Raw genomic sequence first — 23,018 nt, 5'->3', positions numbered from 1 at the left:
AATCTCATTCACTACTTTCCAAGCAAAAAACCTAGTTCTAACACCCTTGTTAATTACACTCTTATTCAGCTTCCATGGATGGCCCATAGTTCTCCCACTAGACCTGTTCTGAAAAATTTCCTCTGAATTAATCTTGTAAAAACCCCCTCAGTAATTTGTATGTCTCAATCATATTACCTCTTTTCCACCTATCAACAAGTTTCTGTAACTCACAAATCTTCACCTGTTCTCGTAAGGTTCATTCATTCCATAGACCTGCTACCATCTTGGTCACTCGCCTCTGGATCCTCTTGACCTCCTCCTCATCACTAAGAAAACCTGGTGCCAAGATCTGCATGTGGCAGTCAAGATGTGGTCTTATCAAGGCTCGATAAAGAGGAACAATAACATGCTTGTCTCTGCTCATCAAAGTATTCTTCAGTAATCTGATGTAGCTGCTTTAGCAAGTAATCTGATGAGCTGCTTTAGCCACCTTTGCTATGTGCCCCTAAACTTCAGCTCTTTACAAAGCCGTGTAATAACAGGATTCCACATAGAATGCTGTTGCATAAGTTAGAGAAAATGTGATGGATATGAATCAGGTGATTTGGATAAGAGAATGTGAATGATAGGCAGATATCAAAGCATAGTGTGAGGGAGAGATGAAGGAAAATGCAGGTCATTAGTAGTGCACCACAGGATTCAAAATTTAGTCCTCTGTTGTTTAATTTGTACATCAGCGATAAAGAAAAGTATCTTAGAAAAAATATTTAATTCTTTGTTCATGATGCAAAACTAGGAACAGTAATAGTCAATGACAATGATGTGGAGATCTTGCAGGATGACAAACAGACTGTCATTTTCATTATCACATCAAATTCCTGACATGTATCCTCAAGGGGGGGTGTACAGGATATGATAGTACTACAGGAAAAATTTACATCGATAGATAGATAGTTACTAACTTCCTATCTACAATTTTCCTTCAAATAAATCTGTTACCTGTCAAGACTCTAACACTACAAGATTTTATATTTCTATCTTCTAAGGCACTTTTTACCGTATCAATCCACCTATAGCTTGGTCTTCCTCTGGGTCTTTTTCCTGCCAACCTGGCAGAGAACACTTGTTTTGCTAATCTTTCCTGTTCCATTCTGTTTAAGTGACCATACCACCTGACATTAGTCATTTGAGATTAGTCACCTGAGACTGTCATTTTAACATGGTGAAATGTCTGGTCATGTGCTTTGGAATGAAGAGATAACAAGATAACAGTCAGTATACTATACTGATGGAAATGAACTGCAGCATTTTGATGAAACCAGGGATTTGGTGGTTGGAAAAGGGAGTTGAAGTTTAGAGAGCATATTGCAAAAGTGACCAAAACAATATATCAGATTATATTATATGGTTGTTCCAAATTCAAAATTCTTACTGCATATATTATAGATGAAGTAAGAATTCTGAATTTGGAATAATATACATTATAAAGTATTCTAATTACTATGTCAGTCACAAATATCTGACTTAACTAATTTGTTAACAATAATTACGAGTAAACTTATTAAAAGTGATTTAATTAATTCACTTTTAATAAGTTAAGAAAATATTTAAAAATTATGAAACTTATTTCTATCATTCATGAAAGAATCAGTAAGAGTTACAAAAATTCTTACTTATATAACCTATTTAAAAGCTACTGTGCAATATTTTTTACATTTAAATTAGATATAAATTGAAACATCAACATATAAAGGTACATTAATCTACTGTTTATCCAAACTTCAAAACAACAGCCCTTCAATTAAGCAACCCTTGCATGTCAACCGACTTCTAGTACAGCACCAAATAATTGTACTTCAGTTATCTGACCTTTCATAGTTAGCAGAATGGCAAATTGCTTTCCTAATGTGGTTGAATAAACAGTAGATTACTATGTATGTATGTGTGTTTATATATATATATATATATATATATATATATATGTATATATCTTATATTCTTGGTTTAATCCTTTATTCAAGTGTAAGCAAACAAAGTTTGAGTGTGAAGTCACTTCGTAACTGGGCTACTCGCATATAGAGGCTAATGACTTCACATCACTTGCCTTAGTACCCCTATAATGCAATGCACATATCCTTACAGACATGTATAATGCTATGCATTCTGGGAAGGGATACTACCCAGACCAGTTTCAACCTTTATTGAGGTCTCACTGGTGGGAGCCAGACCCAGAAATGATAACAAGGTTGAAGTAATACAGAGGTCACATGTCCATATACAAGTAGTCAAAAGGTATCACACCTTATTACTAAAATACTCTGGATTAAAGATAGAATATACAAGTAGCACAGTCATGAAGTGACTTTGCATGCAAATTCTGTTTGCTTACACTTGGGTAAAGATTAAACCAAGAATATAATTTCTTGGCATCTTTAATTTATAGTATATACCAAATGAAAAAACCTTCAATATATATACAGGTATCCCTTGATATATGCGGTTAATTAATCCTCGATGGACACCGCATATATCAAAACCGCATTATTCAATGCTAAGAATTAATGGGAATAATTATAATGAATCCTGCAAAATATAAAAATTTAAACATCATTTATTTTTTAAGGTGACATGTATTTATATATTTTATTTATACATATTTGTTACATAAAAACTTATCTAACGTAAACTGAACAGTGGTAGCTTTTTTTTTCTCCTCCATTATTTTGCGATAACAATCAATTTGTTTATCTAAACCGTGACTAACGTTCATGCTTCTCTCTACATTTGGATCTATCTCTAGTATAAGTTCTTTTGCCTTCTCAATTGTCCTAAACAATTCTTCAAGTTCTTGGATATTTATTTCTTTAGATACATCTTCCATTTCTGCAGTTTCCTTTTCTTCTTCCTTTTTGAATGCCTGTTGATGTTCGATTCCAAGAAGATCTTTGTTACTTAGGTCTTTCGAATGTGATTCTAATAATTCCCGAATATTTTCTGAATTGACATTGTCAAAGTCAAGAGCACTACCAATCAAAACAATATTATCAATAACTTCACTGATGGGATTAATAGAATTACCAAAATTATTTGCAGATTCAGGCAAAAGATTCTTCCAGACTGCTCTCATACAGTTGGCTGTCACTTCTTCCCATGACTCGTGAATGTTTATAACTGCTTGTTTAACATCGTATTTTTTCCAAAATTCCTCTAGAGTTTTTCCAAAATTCCAGTTGTAACTTGAATTGCCTGGGCAAAAGTTCTTTTAATATAGTAATCCTTGAATGCAGAAATGACTCCCTGGTCCATAGGCTGTATAAAAGATGTCATATTCGGTGGTAAAAATACAACTTGCACATTACTACTTAAATCATTAAGTGAGGTGGGATGTCCAGGGGCATTATCCAATACTAAAAGAACTTTGAAAACTAAATTATTTTCATTGCAGTATTTTTCAACTATGGGACAAAAATGTGAAGTGAACCATTCCTCAAACAACTGTTTGTTAATGGTTCCCATATTACTGGAAGGGATTGTTTGTTACAGCCTTTAAAAGTCCTTAGGTTCATTGTTCGATAAATTAGCATCGGCTTTAATTTGAAATCACCTTTCGAATTACCTCCACGTAAAAGTGTTAAGCGATCTTTGTATGCTTTATAACTAGGTGTGGTTCATTCTTTTCTTGTTAAAAATGTTTTTGTTGGCATTTTCTTCCAAAATAGGCCAGTTTTGTCTACAATGAATATTTGATGATCATCGGACCCGTTTTCTTCTATTATTTTCTTTAATTCAGCTGGATATCTGGTTGCAACATCTTTATCAGCACTTGCTGCTTCACCTGTTAATTTTACATTTTTCATTCCGGATTGAGATTTGAAATTTTTGAACCAGCCTTTGCTTGCAGAAAATTTTGCGGTCACATCTAGATATTTGTTTTCTTTAAGTGTAGAAAAAAGGCTTAAAGCCTTGAGCCTAAGATTATTGCTGTCGATGGGAATATGCTTCTGATTACAATTTTCTAGCCAAAGAAATAATACTGTATTTTTCGATAGATGACGAGCGCAGTATCTATACAAAAAAAAAAAAGTCTAAATTCATTAAAAATGAACATGTGTGGTATACATTTGAAAGGTATGAGAGGTAAATCAAATGTAATAACAAAACTAAGGTAGAATTATTACTTAATATTTATTGAACATTACACTATTCAAATCCAAAAAATTCTTCATCAGACTCAATATTAAAAGAATCAATTGCGTTAAAAATTTCGTTTGGTATTTCTTCAGCTTCATAATCAATGACAGCCAATTTGGAATACTTACAATTGTTTTAACTTCTGCTGTCGTGTGTGCCCTACATGAATCGAACACTAACAAAGATTCTGGGTTGAAAAATGCCAGTTTTCTCTTTCGCCACACATTCTCCAACCAAAATTTCATAACTAGGAATTTATCCAACCTTCATCATTAGAAGTAACAATAATATCTTTGGAATCACAACCTTTTGGAACAGTCTTTCTTTTGAAAATTGTTTCTCTTCAACAATTTTCTTGTAACTTCAACTAGTTGCAAGAGAACAATGCAGCCCACACAAGTTATTTTTCGGGTCACACAAAAAGTCGTAGTAATGTCACAGTGCTCCCCAATAATGTGAAAATTGTAAAATTTTGAATTAAAAAAATCGACCACCGCTACTAGTAACGCACGTGCTTTTAAAAAATTCCTCGGTCCTCTGTCTGTACTTCCTAACTCTACCGCTAGTTGGCGCATGCATGTTATCTATACAACAAAAGAAGTGATGAAAATGTTGGGGTGCGCGTTATCTATCGAAAAATACGGTAAATCTTCCATTTTGTTCATTAATGGGCTTCTATTCCTAGTACACTGCATACTCAAAGATGCAGATGCCACTTTACCTTGTTCGCGGTACTCAGTCACTTTATTTAAAATGGCTCGTATAGTTGATTCACCAAATCATAGAGCTCTTCCAATGTTTGCTTTGCTTTCTCCATTATCAAATCTTTTAATAATGTCAATTTTAGTATCCAAAGTAACACGTTTTCATTTGTTACTCTTTTTCGAGGCCATGGTTACGAAGGGTAATGAGTAACCTATCCGTCCTATCAAAATTACGTGATATGCAGATAGGACGTAAGCATACACTATAATACATACGCATATGCATCTGTACATGCCAAGCTCTGCTGATAAATTGAAGCACCGAGGCCGAGAGTGAGTTACTAACGTTGGAGCACGACTTATACCATGTGATCTGATCAGTTTCATTGACCAAGTCTAACGCTTTGCTTATTTTAAAACTTTTTGTGCCGCACTAATCAAATTTGATACCGCATATATCAAGTTTATGGTCATAATAATTTTTTGTGCACTAATCAAAACAGCATTAATCAAAGCTGCATATATATATATCAAGGGATACCTGTGTGTATATATATATATATATATATAAAAAACTAAAATAACCTTTCTGAAACAAAGTATTACACTTACATTTTTTAATTTCAGAAATGTAGTATGGTTGTCTTTAAAGGAAAATGGAACAGTTTTCTCAGTAGAGTCAGCATAACGAGCTATCATCTCACCAACTTTTGCTGCCTTTGGCCAGAATGGTTGACACTAATAAATCAGAAAAAATTGAATAATCTGAAGACACAGATTACTAATCTGAATCATAATAATTATTATTATTAATATTATTATTCAAACTTAATGGAGTCACAAGATTTACTGTGAGAAATCAATCAATCAATAAATAAAATACTTTCTTTCTTTTTCACTATTTCTTTATACAAATTTTAAGTTAGCATCTTGTTTTCTTCTTCTCATTCTCCATCTGTACTGCCCTTCCCCCCCAATCTACTCTGCAGATTTCAGTCTCTCAATATATTCCCTGAGACAATATGCCTGAGTCATGATATAGGTTTGGTGTAATTGTTGAGACAGTTGTAGGTGTTCTCCCGCGATGAGTCCTCGGACTCCTTGGAGGTGTCAGGAATAATAATAATAATGATATTAATTAGCTGATATCACTACAACTAAACAATTACATTTACATGGATCAGTTCAGGTGTACTAGACTTAATAAGATCTCACAGAATGGCATGATATTATCCTTATCTGAAATATTCGGAATATTTCATTCGTTTGCTATTTAAATTCTGCTATATATTTTGTAACAGGAATTTAGTATACTTATACCGCTATAGTTTTTAGGGTCATCTCGACTACCTTTTTTTTTAAAAATATAGGAATCACAATTGTTTTTTTTCCCCATTCTATTGGGGGGTTACCAGTTGAATAGATTTTATTCAAAAATAATAGCAGTCTTTTTTGAATCTTGTTCATGCATATTTATATATTTCTGAACCTAGCTTATCTTCTCCAGGTGATTTTCCATTTCTTGTTTCTTTCAGGCTGATTTCTAATTCTTCTTTAGTTATTTCATTTTCATTAAATGTTTGCCAGTTGTCTTTTTTAAAATATTTATCTGTCCACAATTCTGTGTAGAAATTCTTCTAATTTCAATTCAGTGTTTAATTTTATGTTTTCTTTAGTATCTACATTTAAATGTTTCAAAATCTTATATACATTAGGTCTTATTTTATATAAATCATGTTCTAAATTAGAAACAAATTTCTTCCATGATTCTCTATGTCTTTTTCTGACTTCTCTTTTAGCTATGGCTCTTATTCTTTTATATTCTATTTCATCTTCTAATCTTTTACTGCTTAACCATTTATAATAGGCTTATTTTTTCATTTTGATTATTTCTTTGATTGTATCATCCCAGATCTTCAGTTTTTTTTCCATTTATTGAATTTTTTGGTCTTTCATAAGCTTTCATTTGCTGCTGCATTTAGTATCATTTTTATATTAAACCATTCTATTTCTCCATTTTGTTTTATTTTATGTTATCTAGATATTGGTTAATTCTTTGTTCATATAGCCATTGTATATTTGTGTCATTTAATAGTCTAGTTTTATAAACAAATGTTTTAAATTTTCTTTCTGTTCTTGTTACTTGTAGCCATTTAGATGGTAATCTTAATTTTATTTTAACAAGGAAGTGGTCACTACTTATTTCATATCCTCTGTGAACTCTAACATCTAACAAAAACTTTTGTCTTTTCATTTAAGATAAAATAATCTAATATTAATTTCTATCCTCTTGCTGCCCAAGTATATTTATGTATATCTTTATGTTTATAGAAAGAATTCATTATTTTTAGGTTATTATAAACTACAAAGTCAATCAATTTTTTATCATTCCTGTTTAGAGTATGTTTTCCATATATTCCTATATTATTATTAATTTTCATGTTTCCAATTCTTGCATTTAAGTCGCCTGCTAAAATTACATAACCATTTTTATTTATTTTATTATACAGATATCCCTTGCTTAACGCAGGATTTGATTAACGCAGCAAAATTAATTGCAACAATCCCTTGAGATACGTGACAAGAGTTTTGATTAACGCGCCTTTAAATTTACCACTGAAAAATATGCATGCCTCGAGGAGTGTTTCCTGGCCGAGAGAAAGAAAGAAAGAAAGTCATAAGCAGATGACGTCATTCCTCCCATTAAGCATTAAGAGTGGATATATTACAAGCTCCAATTGTTCTGGTGTATTTAAAAAATACTGCAGAACTTTGGGTTTAGATAATGCACCTGGTCATCCAAATTCTCTTAATGATCTGTGTGATATGAAAATTTTATTTTTTCTACTAAGTATGACATCATTGCTACAACCCATGGACATAGGCTTCATTGCAACTTTCAAAGCCTATTTTCTTAAAAAGATATTCTTAAAGGCAGTAGAAACAACAACAGGAGAAAATTCAATTACGCTACAAGAATTTTCGAAAAATTTTAACATTAAATATGCAATTGAAAACATTACCAACTCGTGGGAGCAAGTGTCCCACTAATGACTAGGTGGTTCTCAAAATCCTGTAAACAACATGGTTGAAGAAATCATTCCAATTGGTGAAGACTTTGGTTTTGATGCAGAAAATGTTAAAGAATTATTGGATTCAAACTCAAAAGATTTCAGTGACAACGAATTTCTTGAAATTGAACAACGATGTGCAATGAAGACACCAAACAAATGGAATGTGAATATGAGATTCCAAAGGAGATAACAGTCAAAGAACTGGATGAAATATTTCGCAGTTTAGAATCGCTTAAGCAGCAAGTAATGGATATGGATCCAGATGTTAATCGAACAATGATTGTTTGCCGAGGTCTGGAGAGTCATTTTTCTTGTTATTGTAGCATTTATGCTAATAAGGAAAAAACTAAAACTGTTCAAACGACTCTTAATAACTTTTTTTTGATAAAAAATTGCAGTAACTAACATAGATACAAGTATTTATTAAGCATTTCCTTTGCATTCATTTTTTATCTTTCCTAAAAGAGTACCATATAAAACTAATCATTAATACAGTAATTGATCATGGACGAATTGTAATTTTTACCATTGATTATTATATTTGATTAACGCGATTTTGATATACATGGTAACATCAAGGGATTAATTAACCACGCTAATCGATACCTGTATATATTTTGCAGCTGATTATAAAATTCAATATTATCCTGTTCTCTTCCTTCTTCTTCTAGGGCATATAAACCAATTATTGTTAAATAACCTCTATCTATTTTTATTCTAGCTTCTATTATTCTTTCATTCCATAATTTATAATGTTTTAACTGTTTTGAAAGGAGTTATGAATCCAAATCATGACTCCTACTTGTGCTCTTTGGTCTCTGTCAACTCTACTGTATATCACATTAAATTTTTCGGTTCTCATGGTTCCTTTTAATTTCTTTTTTTGTTTCAGTGATTACTGCTATTTTAAAATTTTTTTCATTTAATATTTGGTCTAATTCCATTTCTTTATATGCTATTCCTCTTACATTCCAGTTTGCTATATGTATTATATTTTGGGATTTCCATTTTTGTTTTACCTTTTCCATAGATTCATTTTCTCCATGTCAGGTGACTAGCTGACGATGGAGAGTTCAGTGGTAGGACTGCTACCTTAAGGCATCTGAACTAGTCTTCTTCCAAATTTAAACCTATAGGAGGAATAGGGTATATTGAAAGGGAAAGAGTAGATTATAGTAGAATAGAGTAAAATTATAGTAGAGGTTTATAGAGGGGACATAGTTATAAGGCCAGAAATGGAAAGATTCCATGGTCCTCGAGTACTCTAATAGCATAAGGGTCACAAAATAAGAAACGTTGAATGATAAGGCCTTATAGGAAAGATTAAAGTGAGTGGATCTTCCTCAAAGTAGAAGAAGAAGAGGATAGATCCAGCTTGGGGACCATGGGAGTACCACTTCCCTTACAATCAAGCCGATTGCCTCTTATAGTGATGATATATATGTGATATGTGAAATAATGATGATATATCTGAATTTTTATTTTCAAACTTTTACAACATCGGTTAGCATGCAGAGTAAATAACCATAGAATGGTTATTTACTCTGCATGCTAACCAATAAAAAAACAGTATCAAAAAACGAGTCAAGTGTAAACAAAAAAAAAAAAAATTACAGCATTCACTAACTTATCACTACTGTTAAAAAAAAAAAAAAAAAAACTCTTTACCTCTTGAGCAGGGACCATAATCCATTCAGAATTCTCATCAGTCTCTTTAATTTGAATATCCCACTACAGGTAAAAAAAAAAATTCAAAAAAAAAAAAAATATTAATCTTATAGCACTTTGTTCTAAATTTATTCCAATAAATTTATTCTGAATTTATCAATAAAAATGATTATGGTTAGTTCTCAAAAACGGTTAACATCTGGAAAGAGAAAGTGAAATGTTTTTTATTCAACAACAAAAACTGGATTTGTTTCAAAGGATAATATATATAATACATATACAGGGTGTTCGGGATAAATTTGACATATTTATAATTAATTATATTTTTCCGTAAGTTACATGTATTAACACACACTTCTCTTCATTTAAAAGTTTGGACCCTTCTTCATTCATATACAAGATGTCAGAAAGGATGGATAGCTGGAACCCACCTGAATCATGGAAGAGAATAACTTGTATCATGATGATTCGTGCCCGCCATCAAAATAAGGATATTACGACTGCTGCCCAATGCTCCCTGAATACAGTAAAAACAATCAGGCATGAACTAGAGACTTGCAATGGTGACTACGAGGATGTAGCAAGAAGAAAGATCCCTAGCAGACGATCTGATTGCGTTCGTACAGCAGAATTCCTCGCAAATCTGCAGGAACAGGTGTTGAAGAACCCTGGCATTGGAATTCGGGCTTTGTTCGTGGAGTTACTAACTGTAGTCAAGCCCTGGATAACAAGGGTAGCCAATGGTAGGCCGTATGTATGGCAGCAGGATTCGGCCCCTTGCCACACCTCTGGGAAAAGTCAAAAATGGTTGTCTGAAAATTTCTACGACTTCACCAGTCCAAATGTTTGGCCTCCAAACTCCCCAGACCTTAACCCCATGGATTATTTTGTATGGGGCGCAGTTGAAAAAGACACCAATCGCACTTCCAGTAATACAAAAGCCCAGTTAATGGATAAAATTAAAACAGTTTTTGCGGCCCTTCCCAGGGAGACTGTAGCATCAGCTTGTTCGAGGTTCCGAAGCAGAATTGAAGCTGTGATCGATGCTAATGGTGGTTATTTTGAGTAAATCTTGTTGATAGTATTGTAATTAACTCTGCCTGTAATGTTTTTTTGTCAATTCATTAAATTTAATAGATACAAAGAAGATTTTCTTTTTCCTTACGAAACTGTCAAATTTATCCCGAACACCCTGTATATATTTAAAAAAAAAAAAAAAAAAACAGCTAACGCCTTTTTTTTTTTTTTTTTTTTTTATCATTCCCGTATACAGGAGTAGGAAAGGCCATTTAGCCCTATCTAACTTTCGGAGACTGAGTGGGCAGTTCAATCTCCACTGGTACCCAATCAGAGACAGATGGCTCAAGGCTATCACTAATTAAGCGGTACGCAGTGAAGAGAGATGGCTCAAATGTGCCGCCATCTTGTGGTCCCTAACCCTAACACAATATATTTAATGGCTGAAATAATGTGGGTTCTATGGTCGATTTTCTTGAGTTTACAGGACGAAAAACCCGAGTTTCCGGGAGGAAAAACCTGCTTGCCCGTGCCAGAGATCGACTAACTCGGGAACCGGTCGAAAAAGGCTTAGAAAAATTTCTTCTAGTCGCCGACTAGACTCGAAACCAAGTCTTCCTTCGTGCAGCCAAGCGCAGTGGTATACAAACGTCACATCCACTGAGCTACACAGGACGATATCATTTAGGACGATATCATATATATTTCACCAATGTTAATTCTGAAGCATAATAAATATAGGTTGGATACAAAAAAAAATTCTTTATTAATAAGCAACTGTATGTTTTTAGTTTTGAAATTTAAAAAATTCAGATTTAGCTTTAAAAAAAAAAAAGCAGTTATGGTTTAAATGTGTTACGAAAAGTGTTTTTTTTTCTTTCCCTAAATGATATTGTGTAGAATTGTATAATAGTGTGATAGTCAGACTGGATATAATCACTGTACTATAGTATTGCAGTTTTAAAAGTATTTACTTTGGTTGTTATCTTGATTTATATAAAAGTGCTAATTAATGTTATAAAAATGGTGACAGTGACAGCAAAGAAGCATATGTCAGTAGTGTGGAAGGTCTCAACTCATAGATCAATTTTTTTCCCCAGAATTTTTGCAGTGGATAAGATGCAACCATTGTTTTATATATGCATCCAAAAACATTGAAGATTTCTGGAGTGTTAGCTCAAATGATAAAAAGGAATGTATTATAGTATGTGAGAAGTGCAATAAAGGCTAGGACATTCAAAAAATGAGAATGGTGTTGCCAGGAATAATCAGAAAATGGACAGAATTGCTTGCGATGATAACAATACGAGTGACATGGAAGAACTTAGGTAATAGTAAATGAAAATGAGGAGTTAGGTTATGAATCATGAGTCAGGGGAAGGAAACTGAATGTTTAAAGAAGAGTTAACTACTGTAAATGAAAAAGAAATTAATAAGAAACAAGTATCTTAGGATGATAGGAATGCTTTATATGGTGACTCAATCATTAAAGAAGTGGTAAAAAATAAAGTGCACAAGACATGTTTTATAGGTGGTACAATAAAAGGAATATCAGATGTTTTACACAGAAGGAAGGAACGGGCGTCAGAGCAATAGTGGTGTGCACAAATGACTTGAATAATGAAACAGAGAATGTGGAAAGGGATTTGAAAAAGTTGTTGCAGGAAGGGAAGGATAATAGTTATTGGGTGGTTTGCAGTTAGTTTGTTACCCAGATATGACAGTAGTGAGCTGAGAAAGAAAGCAATGATACTGAATAGCAAGATACTTGAATTGTGTCAAACAGAGAGTGTTCAATTTGTGAATGTATGGAATGAATTTAAAGTGAAATTAATGGTTCAAAGCTGTTTGAATGGGTTTGGGGTTGGTCATTTGGAGTCACTGTTGTTTACTATGAGTACATAGGATTCATATCAAATTAGAACCATTAAGAGTCAGAGAGAGAGAGAGAGAGGGTGAGAAGCAGGTTACAGAAGGCAGGAAGAGGATGGATACAAAGATGAGGAAGTGATTATAGCAGAGCAAAGTGATGCAGTGCATAACGGTGGGGATGATAAGAATATAAATGAAAATCTGAGTCAGAATTAGGGAAACAGGGATGGTCAGGATGAAGAGAGCAATGCATTATAGCAGAGAAAGTAAAAAGTGATTGTGTTGATGGAATACCCTCAAAGAGTGGAGACTTTTTATGATTGTATACTAATGTATAGAGTACCAGAAATAAAAGGGCCAAGTTTGTAGCACTGATCAAATCAGTATGCCCAAAGATAATTGGCATAAGTGAAACTAGGTTGACTGAGGATGATATGTTGTCAGGACTTGAAATGGTGGAATATAGAATTTTCTGAAAGGATAGAAAGGTGAAGAGAGAAGGGGGAGTACTGTTAATGGTAGTAGTACATGTGAAGATTTTGAAGCTGTTTAGGTGCAAAGTTGAGATCAGTAAAATAGTATATCTAATAGGATGCTGTTATAGGACAGGGAAAATGGAGAGTATTGATTGTGAAATGTTTAGACGAATTAGTTCAGCAAGTAAATGGAAGATGATCCTAATAGGAGATTTTAATTACAGGAAGATAGATTAGAAAGAAAAGATAGTGTATAGTAACAAAGAGAGCTTTAGATAACTATCTAAACATCATGTGATGGATTCAACACAAAGTTTATTGATATTAGATTTGGCAATATCCTCACAAGATGTGGTTGTGAATGAGATTTGTTATAATACAAACCTCATTCATACAAATATAATAAATAGCGTTTGTTATAACACTACCATCTGTTGGTAAAACTGATCATGAGGTATTGGTTTGGAAGGTAGTCAAATAGGAAAAAGTTATTATCAAGAAGGTCTATATGTGGAACTAATAAGGTGGGTGATTATCAGAAGCTCTGTAGTCAACTAGCATCAATACACTGGGATGATGAATTGTGTAGAAAAGGTGTTGACAGTACATGGGAAATGATAAGGCAGCATCTAACACAAGTAATGCATAGCTGCTTACCAAGTTAAGTAAATAAATAGTGGAGGAGTGTTACAAAAGCAAAAACAAGCAGTGTTACAAAAGAAGTTGTTATGGAGGAAGTACAAGAAAGTTTGCAGTGAACAGATGCATGAAGAATATAAAGTGCAGGCCAGAAAAATAAGAAGCATGATTAAAAAGTAGAATATGAGATTAGATTGAAAAGTCAGGTCAAAGCTAATCCAAAGGAATTTTTCCCTTGGATTAGCTTTGACCACTAACCACCAGTATCAAGTAGGTTGATACTGGTGGTTAATGAGCCTCCGTAGCTCAGTCAGTATAGACAAACCCCTTCGGTCAGAAAGACCTGGGGTTTGGTTCCCATCCATGATGCAAGGAACATTTATCTGTTCTCTTTCGACTAAAGGTGAGTTAGGCTGTCTCATATGGATGTAGAGGGTTGTTGTTTTTACACAGAAACCTTGGTTTTTTTTTTTTTTTTGTCCCTCAGAACAGGCAAACCAGCCCATAAACACACATTTACTAATTACATTTATAAAATACATACTTAATTCCTCACTAAGTGGGCTCAACCTGTCCTAAAGGATGGGGGGGGGGACTCCACATGAATAAATAAAAAATAAACTGGTGGATAGTTATGGTAGCAGAGTAACCATAGCAAATGATACAGTGGAATTATTTAATGAACACATAGAAGAGAGAAAAGAATTGGAAGAATTAAAAGAGAAAGAATCAGAGGTGTATCAAGTGTTGCTCGAGTTAGATATTGATATAAGTTGGTGTACAAGCTGCAGAGGATATATAGTATATTGGTTAGATAGATAACATTCCAGAGTCCTAATATCACTTTGGTTATTCATCTTTGAACCCTCTATATTGTGTTTCCACATCACAATGAAAACTAGGTGACCAAATCTGATCAGTATAGTCCATATGTGCTATGACCAATGCCTTATATACAGGCACCACCACCACCACCACATCTCCTTATACTTACATGTCAATGCACTTTTCATCATAGCAGCTATATGATGGGCAGGCTTTGCATCAAGTGTGATGTGGCCTCGGAACTTCAGTACACTGACCAACATCACTACAAGATCTTGAATCTCATCCAGTTCATAAAGTACAGTTCCACCAATACAGTACATAGCCTGATATCTCTGTATCCAAAAGTGTAACATCTTGCATTTATTAATATTAAAACTGCAACCAGAACATCCTCTTAAACGATTCAACAATGACTTCTAAGGCCAGAACAGGCCATCCTAGGCCTAAATCCTTGATACACATAATGAAAACTGCAACCCCACTCATTTGTCCAAGCTAAGAGTCTATTCAAATCTTCCTGTAGAGAATTAACATCAGCACTACTTGTGATAATTCTACTTAACTTTCCTTCATCAGCAAACATTTGAAGATCCCCAATCAATCCACATGAAATATCATTAACAAATAAGTTCAACAGTAGGAACCCATTTTTAGATAGAGGGCACCTAATTAGGACTTTAGTGTTTGTGTTGTTGCTACAATTTTGTTAAACTAGTCCGTTTGTTACACCATGTTGTTGTAGTCTTACGTACTGTGACAAACTGTGTTTTTGTGCTCTGAAGATGCTATTAACACCAGCGAAATATCAACAATAAGTCAATAAATAATTATTTACTTATAACTCTGTGTTCTGATATATATATATCGTCAAAATTAAACAACAAGTAGGAGCCCAAGAACAGAAATCTGAGGAACACCACTTGTTATCCTCCTTTTCTGAGACACTGTGACATCATACACAACTTGTATCGTTCAAAGAGCCAATACCAGCAAGTTGTGTATGATGTAGCAGTGTCTCAAAAAAAAAGAGGGTAACAAGTGGCGTGCCTCAGATTTCTGTTCTTGGGTTCCTACTGTTTAACTTATTTGTTAATGATATTTCATGTGGATTGATTGGAGAGCTTCAGATGTTTGCTGATGAAGGAAAGTTAGGTAAAATTATCACAAATAGTGCTGATGTTAATTCTCTACAGGAAAATAGACTTTTAGCTTGGACAAATGAGTGGGGTTGCAGTTTTAATATTAATAAATGCAAGATGTTACACTTTTGGATTATATCAGGCTATGAACTGGATGAGATTCAAGATCTTGGAGTGATGGTGGTCAGTGTACTGAAGTTCCGAGGCCACATCACACTTGACACAAAGACTGCCCATCGCATAGCTACTATGATGAAAAGTAGATTGACATGTTGGTATAAGGAGATGGTGGTGGTGCCCGTATATAAGGTATTGGGTCATAGCACATATGGACTATACTGATCAGATTTGGTCACCTAGTTTTCATTGTGATGTGTAAACACTACAGAGGGTCCAAAGATGAATAACCAAAGTGATATTAAGACTCTGGAATGTTGGCTATGAAGAGCATTTGAGAGAATGTGGATTACAGAGGTTGGTGGACAGGAAGAAAAGAGGAGATATGATAGAGACTATCAAGTTAGTTAAGGGATTCTACTAGATTAATGCAGAAGAACTTATAAAAAAGAGTGGATGTTAAGATGGGAAGAACGAGAGGCCATAACTGGAAGTTGTATAAGGATGCGATGAAAAAGGATGTCAGAAGTCGATTTTTTACATGGAGAGTTGGTAGTGAGTGGAATGCAATTCCTGAGTGCATTGTGAGTGCTTATAGTTTAAATAACTTCAAAGCATATTATGATAGACTTGTTGCTGGTTTAGCAGGCCTCCCACGATGAGTCTGTTGACTCCATGGAGGTTACCAAATAATAATAATAAAATACAGATAGTTCAGTGACTTACAGGGTTCCATTCTGCCGCAAGTCAAAATATTGCAAATTGAAAATACTGATGTGAACCATAAGAATAGGTTAATAATTAACATGCCTGAATGCTAAAATGCACAAAATCTAAAATAAAACAAGGTACAAATTATAACAAATTACTCTGTACAGTACTGTAGTGTACTGAATACCATACCTACTCCATCAGGGAAAAGAATTTGTAGCTATAGTATTCGGTACTAAATATAATCTTCTTGAATGGCAGTTTCAATATCAAGTGATGTGGACAAATATTAGAATGAGAAACTGAACAATGAAATTTATTTGTGCTTATGATCCCACAGAAGGTTCTAGCAAGGAAGAAATGGAGGAAATTTTTCAGGCATTAGAGAAGGTAGCTGACATGCATGCAAACACATAAAGGGAAAAGTTGGTCCTTGTCGGAGACCTAAACTGTAGAGTAGTAAATGATTATCAGACATACAGAAATGTGGGAAAATTCTGAGGAAGAAGGAGAAAGCTAATAATAACCATTTGTGTTTCAATTTCAGTTCAGGAGATGGACTACACAGTCTTGCCATTAATACTATTACCACTTCTTCACAGGCCCGTTCTGTGCACAGAATTGAATGAGCCCAGTTCCGGTGCTGTGAGCAGCCAACATTCACGTGTTTATCAGTAGATAGAGAGCTGTCTAGTTGTATGAGTTAAATGCAGTGGGGGAGTTTATGAAAACCATGTAGCTGTAATAGTACTTCATTTTCAGTACTTCAGTTCAGTGTGTTATGTTCAACACACTAAAATCACTGATACAGAAGACATATCTGACCACCAAAGAACAGATCAACCATGCTGTATTAGGATGCAAGAGCTTGTGAGGGCTGTGAAGGCATGCCTCTGCAGTAATCCTGTGATAACATAGAAAGTGATGTTGCAAGAGAAAAATGTTTCACAGAGAACGATGTCACGCGTACTAACTGATGACCTGTGGTGTGATTGTCATTCTAATAGATATTTCCTAACACCATAACTTATACAGAAGAGGGGGTGAATAAATCAAAAGGCACTTCTCTGGCATTACATGAACAACAGTCACAGGGATATCCTCTTCATAGATGAGAAGATTTTCACCACTGAAGAGTTGTTTAACCCCAAAACGATGATGCATATGACCTGAATGGTTGTACAGCAACCAGGATAGGATTCAGAAACATCACCCTGAATCAGCGATGGTTTGGTTTGGATGATGTATTGGGATATCCAAGTTGCAATTCTGCAAGAAAAGTCTCAAAACCTCTGCCAAAGTGTATCAGGATACTATGCTGGAACCTCCAATACAGCCTCTGAACAACACCAAGCATTGTTCAGGGTTTGAAGCGAATGTACATGACCACATATCAACATCTGACTGGCTCTCTGGAAGTTCCAAATCTGAATTCATTGGACTTCAAATTGTGGTTGGAGCTTAAGAAATAGCCTGCAAGAAACAATACCCAAGTATCGATGGTTTGTGGTTTGTATTCTTCTTATGTCTTTTTAACTAACTTGAAAAAAGAAAAACTGAAAGACCACAAGAAGCATACGGTGCTTAGCTGCTGGCATGGAAAGAAGTAATTTGCCTTCATTGTCCATGCAAGAGTTAGAGGAAAAGGGTGATGTCAGGAGGTCAGTTTTTTCCATTGGGTGCTGTAACAGTGATGCCATCTGGGGGGGTTGGGGGTTGGAAGTGCACATGAGCAAAAGTTGCATCCAATAGCTTTTTGTGAAGGATGAGAAGGCAGGGCTTTTGTTTGGATAAGGGCAAGTTTTATTTGCAGATAACTGATTTCCATTTATAGCTTGCTTCTGTATAGGCTGAGTATGAGGCCGTAGTTCTTAATGCAAGCTGCCTGTGGTAAGCTGAGTTTTTTCTTCAACTGCTTTCATACATCTTCTATTGAACTAGGGCTTGGAAGTGGATGGGAATTTTGGATGGAATGAGGGATGAATAACATCATACCAATGTGAATGATTTCTGTGACTCAGTAAGTGCAGGTATCTTGTTCAGAACAGCAGAAAAATAAGATGCAAAATGCTCAAGTGTGTCCAAAAGAATTTTCATAGATTTTCTGGATAAAGTTTTTGGGCAGTAGAAAATTCTTCTAAAGTAATTATAAATGAGGAACCCAACGTTCAACAAAATAATGAAGTGTAGCAAATTTAGAAAATGCTATTTGATGCTATAGACACATATATGTGCAGAAAAAAGAGAAAGGAACGTGTGCAAACTATGACCATATTTTTTAAACAGTACAGACTTATGTGTATCTATTGTAATCAATTGTAAAAGATGGAAATTGTAAACGATGAAAAATTATGAATATTTTTCATTTCTAATCTTTTTTAATCACAAATGTGGTCTGTGTGAAATGCATCTTGGTATTGAACCAAGAGGTTACATCAATTTAATATTATATATTAAATTGTTTCATTACTTCAAATAATACCTGTTAATGATCAATGTAATCATAAGTTTTTTCATACAGATACAGTAACCTCTGTTTGGAATGAATTATACCAAAACTCATTATATTAATGCTCACTCAGTGCAGTTTCAGTTAGTACATAATATTTTTGGGACACATTAACTGTGCTATTTAAGGTATTGCTGTACAGGAAAACCTCACTTAACACGATTAATTAATCCATCAGTTACTGCATGCTAAGTGAAATCACGTTAAGCGAATACAATAAACAAAGAGAATAATTATAATTCATCCATCAGTTAGTGTAAATTTGGAAAAAAAAAAATTATAGTATAAACCATATTGGAAGATAATATCAAAGTTAATAAAAATCAATTGCTTAAATTTTTAATTAATGTTTAATCATTTAAGTGAGATACTTTTTTACAAAAAAATTAAGTAAAGATGTTTGAATCGTGCTCAACTTTTTCATCTTTTCATGCAATTTGTGATGGCTGGCGATCACTTTATCAAGATTTTGGCAGACTTTGAAGCTTCGTTCGATATCAGGATCAGCATCAAACAAAATTTCCTTAGCATACTCAATGTGATTGAAAACTAGCTCAAGTTCTTTTGCAGTTAGCTTCTTAGTCATAACATTCTCTTCTTGTTTGCACATCTTATCTGTTTCTTCATATGCACGCTGTTCTTCTAGTTGAAGGAGATCATTCTCACTTAACTGTTCGAAATGGGAATCTAGCAAGTTTCTCACATCTTCATTATCCAGTTCATTAAATCCAACTTCTTTTCCAGTTGTGCTGATATCCTCAATAATGTTAAATCTTGGATTTTGCACATGATAAACTAACACAGACTTGAGTTTAAAGTCGCCTTCTGCATTGCCTCCTAATAAAAGCGTAAGACAATCTTTAGATACTTTGTATCCTAGTTGAGATGCCTCAGTTTTAGCTAGGAAAGATTTTGTTGGCATACGCTTCCAAAAGAGACCGATTTCATTGATGTTGAATATTTGCTGATCGTTATAATCACCCTCCTGAATTATGCTTTGCAATTCTTCAGGAAACTTGGCTATTTATCAGCAGTAGCAAATTCCACAGTTATTCTTATGCAATGCAGTTCAGTTCGATTTTTAAAATGGTCGAACCATCCTAAACTCGTAGTAAAGCTTTCGCATTCCTCTTGAAATTTGGTTTCTTTCAATGAGGTAAAAATATTGAGAGCTTTTGCCTGAATATTCCCTGTACTAAGAGGTATTTTTTTTTTTTGGTTATAATCCCCATTCTAGAGTGACAGAAGACGTTCCATCTTGATCATTAAATGGCTTCTATTTCGAGTGATCTGAATGCTTAAAGAAGCAACTTTTCCTTGTTCTTTGTATTCTTTAATATAGTCCAAACTGTTGACTCGCTGTATCCCAGGTCTTGCACAATCATTGTATTACTAGCACCACTTTCATGTCTCTTAATGACTTCCAGCTTTTCCGCTCGCTGCTAATTGGCAACAAAAAATTTCACGTAACATAAAAAATCATGTTAGCTAATTAATCACTCACTTAAAGCAGGAAATAGTGTTGGATCCTACTTCGTCTTAATCTATACTTTGGATCCGACATGATTACTATTACGATGTTCTTAACTAATTGATAAGTTGTAAGTTGATTTCTAACTCAAATATAGAGAAAATTTATATTTAAAGACTGCGCCACTCTATATCTGAATTATTTCAAAAATCGAAGATAAACCAACTCTCAACTACCCTTCCCTTATATGATGTTATTATATATACTGGCCGAGTATATTTAACTTATTTAATTCACCCGCTTTGGTTCGAATATTTTATGAATGGTGCAGTAAAAGAGATTCAGGCAAAATACAACTTTTGATTAACAAAACAAACATTTAATTTAGAATCACAAATTATACACATAAGTTCAAAATCACTAATTAAGATATTACAAACGCTTTAGCTCTTCTGATAATACTGTCATACAAACTCAGGCATTGGTCAGTTATCTGAAATACAGTCTTCACACAGTTCACTTAACACCTAATAAAGCTTAATGTCAAAAAATTCCTTAGTGATCATTCACATCAACATCTCATAGTTTTTTTAAGTTTCGAATACAATTTATTGGTGGCAATACTTTTTCACAAGCTTACACTTTTAAATCTACGCTTCAGCTAACCTCCGCAACAGTTACTGTTAGTATAGGGATATTCTAGGAAGAAACACACTCATATCTCTGCATAGGAATATTAATGGTTGGAATATTCTTACCGACAATTTTCCTTCTTCATATACTTATGTGTGAACACTTTTTGGAACTGTATACACTTTAATCAATTAACGACACTCATTTAAAAAAAAATCTTCTTAGAAATAACTGGATTAATTAACGGTCACAATACACACAATCAAACGTTCTTGCATAGATCAAACCGCTTGCACTACATTTGACATCACTTAACTAATTCAGTGTTCTACTAACAACTCTTGTACTAAGGTAACACACAATAATTCCTTAACTTGAAGTTTAATATGCACAGTTGCCTACTCCTTCGACATCAATTTAATCCTTTAGGTACCATAATTCTTAACACCGCTATCATTAAATTCAACTTTGTTGCCTCTAATTATTCTCTAGTTACTTCATGCTATGCTTCAAGTTTCCATGTGTCCTTGAAAGGTCGGCCCTGAAATTAAATCTCAACTCAAGTATTGCTAGTCTATTTAGTAGTCACTCAGCTGTTTTCCGTAGCTATAATTGTTATTATACAACTTATTAGCACTAATTTAGAACTAATTTCTAAATAATAACCGCCTCTCGACTAGTAGACTTTATTTAGCTGCTTGAGCGACTTGCCGACTCGCTATTATAGCACTGTGATTCCTGAATGCTCCGATTCCAACCTAATGCCAAACTCTTTCTTATAAATCTCTCATGTTCTCCCTTTTCCAGCGTTCCTCTCTTTTTATATCCGTTCTTCCCGCCTAAATTGTTCACGTGATTTCTTTCTAAAACTCTTTTCAATAAACCTTCTCACGTGGTGTTCCAAAAACGTGCTCACTATCTAACATACGTTTCCATGACAACAAAACAAAATATAATAAAATTGAGCTATTACATAACGTTAAACTTTACAAACAGGAATAAATAGAGAATATTTACATTTCAAATAATGCGCAGTTAAATTATCAAATACAAGTTCTTATAATATTAACATAGTAATAATTAAAATAGCTTAATAATATTTAACACAGTTTTTCATTATTAATACATGTATCTTTGATTAAATAATTATATATTAGACAAAATTAACATAGTTATATGAATATTAAATTGTAAAATAAGTTGTTTACATTAAATAATATTTACAAGTCTAGTCTTTGTGATGGAAGATCATGTTGGATTCTGAAGCAAATAATAATTACTTTAATCTCTACATAATCAGAATCCAACAATAGTATCATTTCACTCAATTGCGCTAACTGATTATCACACATATCGAATTTTCATATTAAGTGAGGTTTCCTGTACTATATTACTGCAATATCTTTTTTACACAATTAGTTCTAGATGAAAACTTTTTTTTATTTTCACCCAGAACTAATTGTGTAAAAGTTTCAACTTTCTTTTTTTTAATGTTTTTGGCATATTACAGAACACATTGCCAAAGATGATGGCACAAGAGGAAACTACATAACTAGTTTGAAAACTTCCTGTTACATTACAAAAATAAATGACACATACAGAAACAAAACTTGATGATAGCATTCCACAGGAAACAATTTTATCAACATGTCTTCAACACTTTCATAAATAATCTATTATAATCAATGACAAGTCTGTGCAACAAACATTGCACAGACTTGTCGTCATTCATCTCTGAATTCTCTCCACAACCTCCCGATCTCCAAGAAATGCAGGTGACCAAATCTGTGATAGACTTGGTCGCCTGCGGTCAACATTTGGCTAAATCACAGCCTATTAAAGAGGGTTAATAACCTCCCTATCTTTACTTGTCAATATGCTCTTCAGCATCCAAGTAATTTTCTGAGCTATTTTGCCTAGCAATATCTAGCAATATGTCCTCTGAATTTCAAATCTCTGTCCACCATCACTCCCATATGACTATCCT

At 33.8% G+C, this 23,018-nt stretch overlaps 1 protein-coding gene across 2 annotated transcripts in view; it reads right to left on the bottom strand.

Annotated features, from left to right (window-relative positions):
* The window catches only part of LOC150100293 (intermembrane lipid transfer protein Vps13-like), a 654,685-nt gene that overhangs the window by 334,406 nt on the left and 297,261 nt on the right, over positions 1 to 23,018 (bottom strand). For both annotated transcript variants that reach the window (XM_090402852.1, XM_090402853.1), the window contains 2 exons: positions 9,620 to 9,682; positions 5,490 to 5,615 (listed from right to left, as the gene is read on the bottom strand). In XM_090402852.1, coding sequence (XP_090258978.1) covers positions 5,490 to 5,615; positions 9,620 to 9,682 — 189 coding nt within the window. The remainder of the gene's footprint in view (positions 1 to 5,489; positions 5,616 to 9,619; positions 9,683 to 23,018) is intronic.

The sequence above is a fragment of the Typopeltis vanoorti genome, chromosome 13 (genome assembly GCF_054136105.1).
Source record: "Typopeltis vanoorti isolate ZY-2024b chromosome 13, IOZ_Tvanoo_1.0, whole genome shotgun sequence".
In the NCBI taxonomy this organism is placed as follows: domain Eukaryota; kingdom Metazoa; phylum Arthropoda; class Arachnida; order Uropygi; family Thelyphonidae; genus Typopeltis; species Typopeltis vanoorti.
This window is presented reverse-complemented; position numbering and strand designations above follow the sequence as displayed.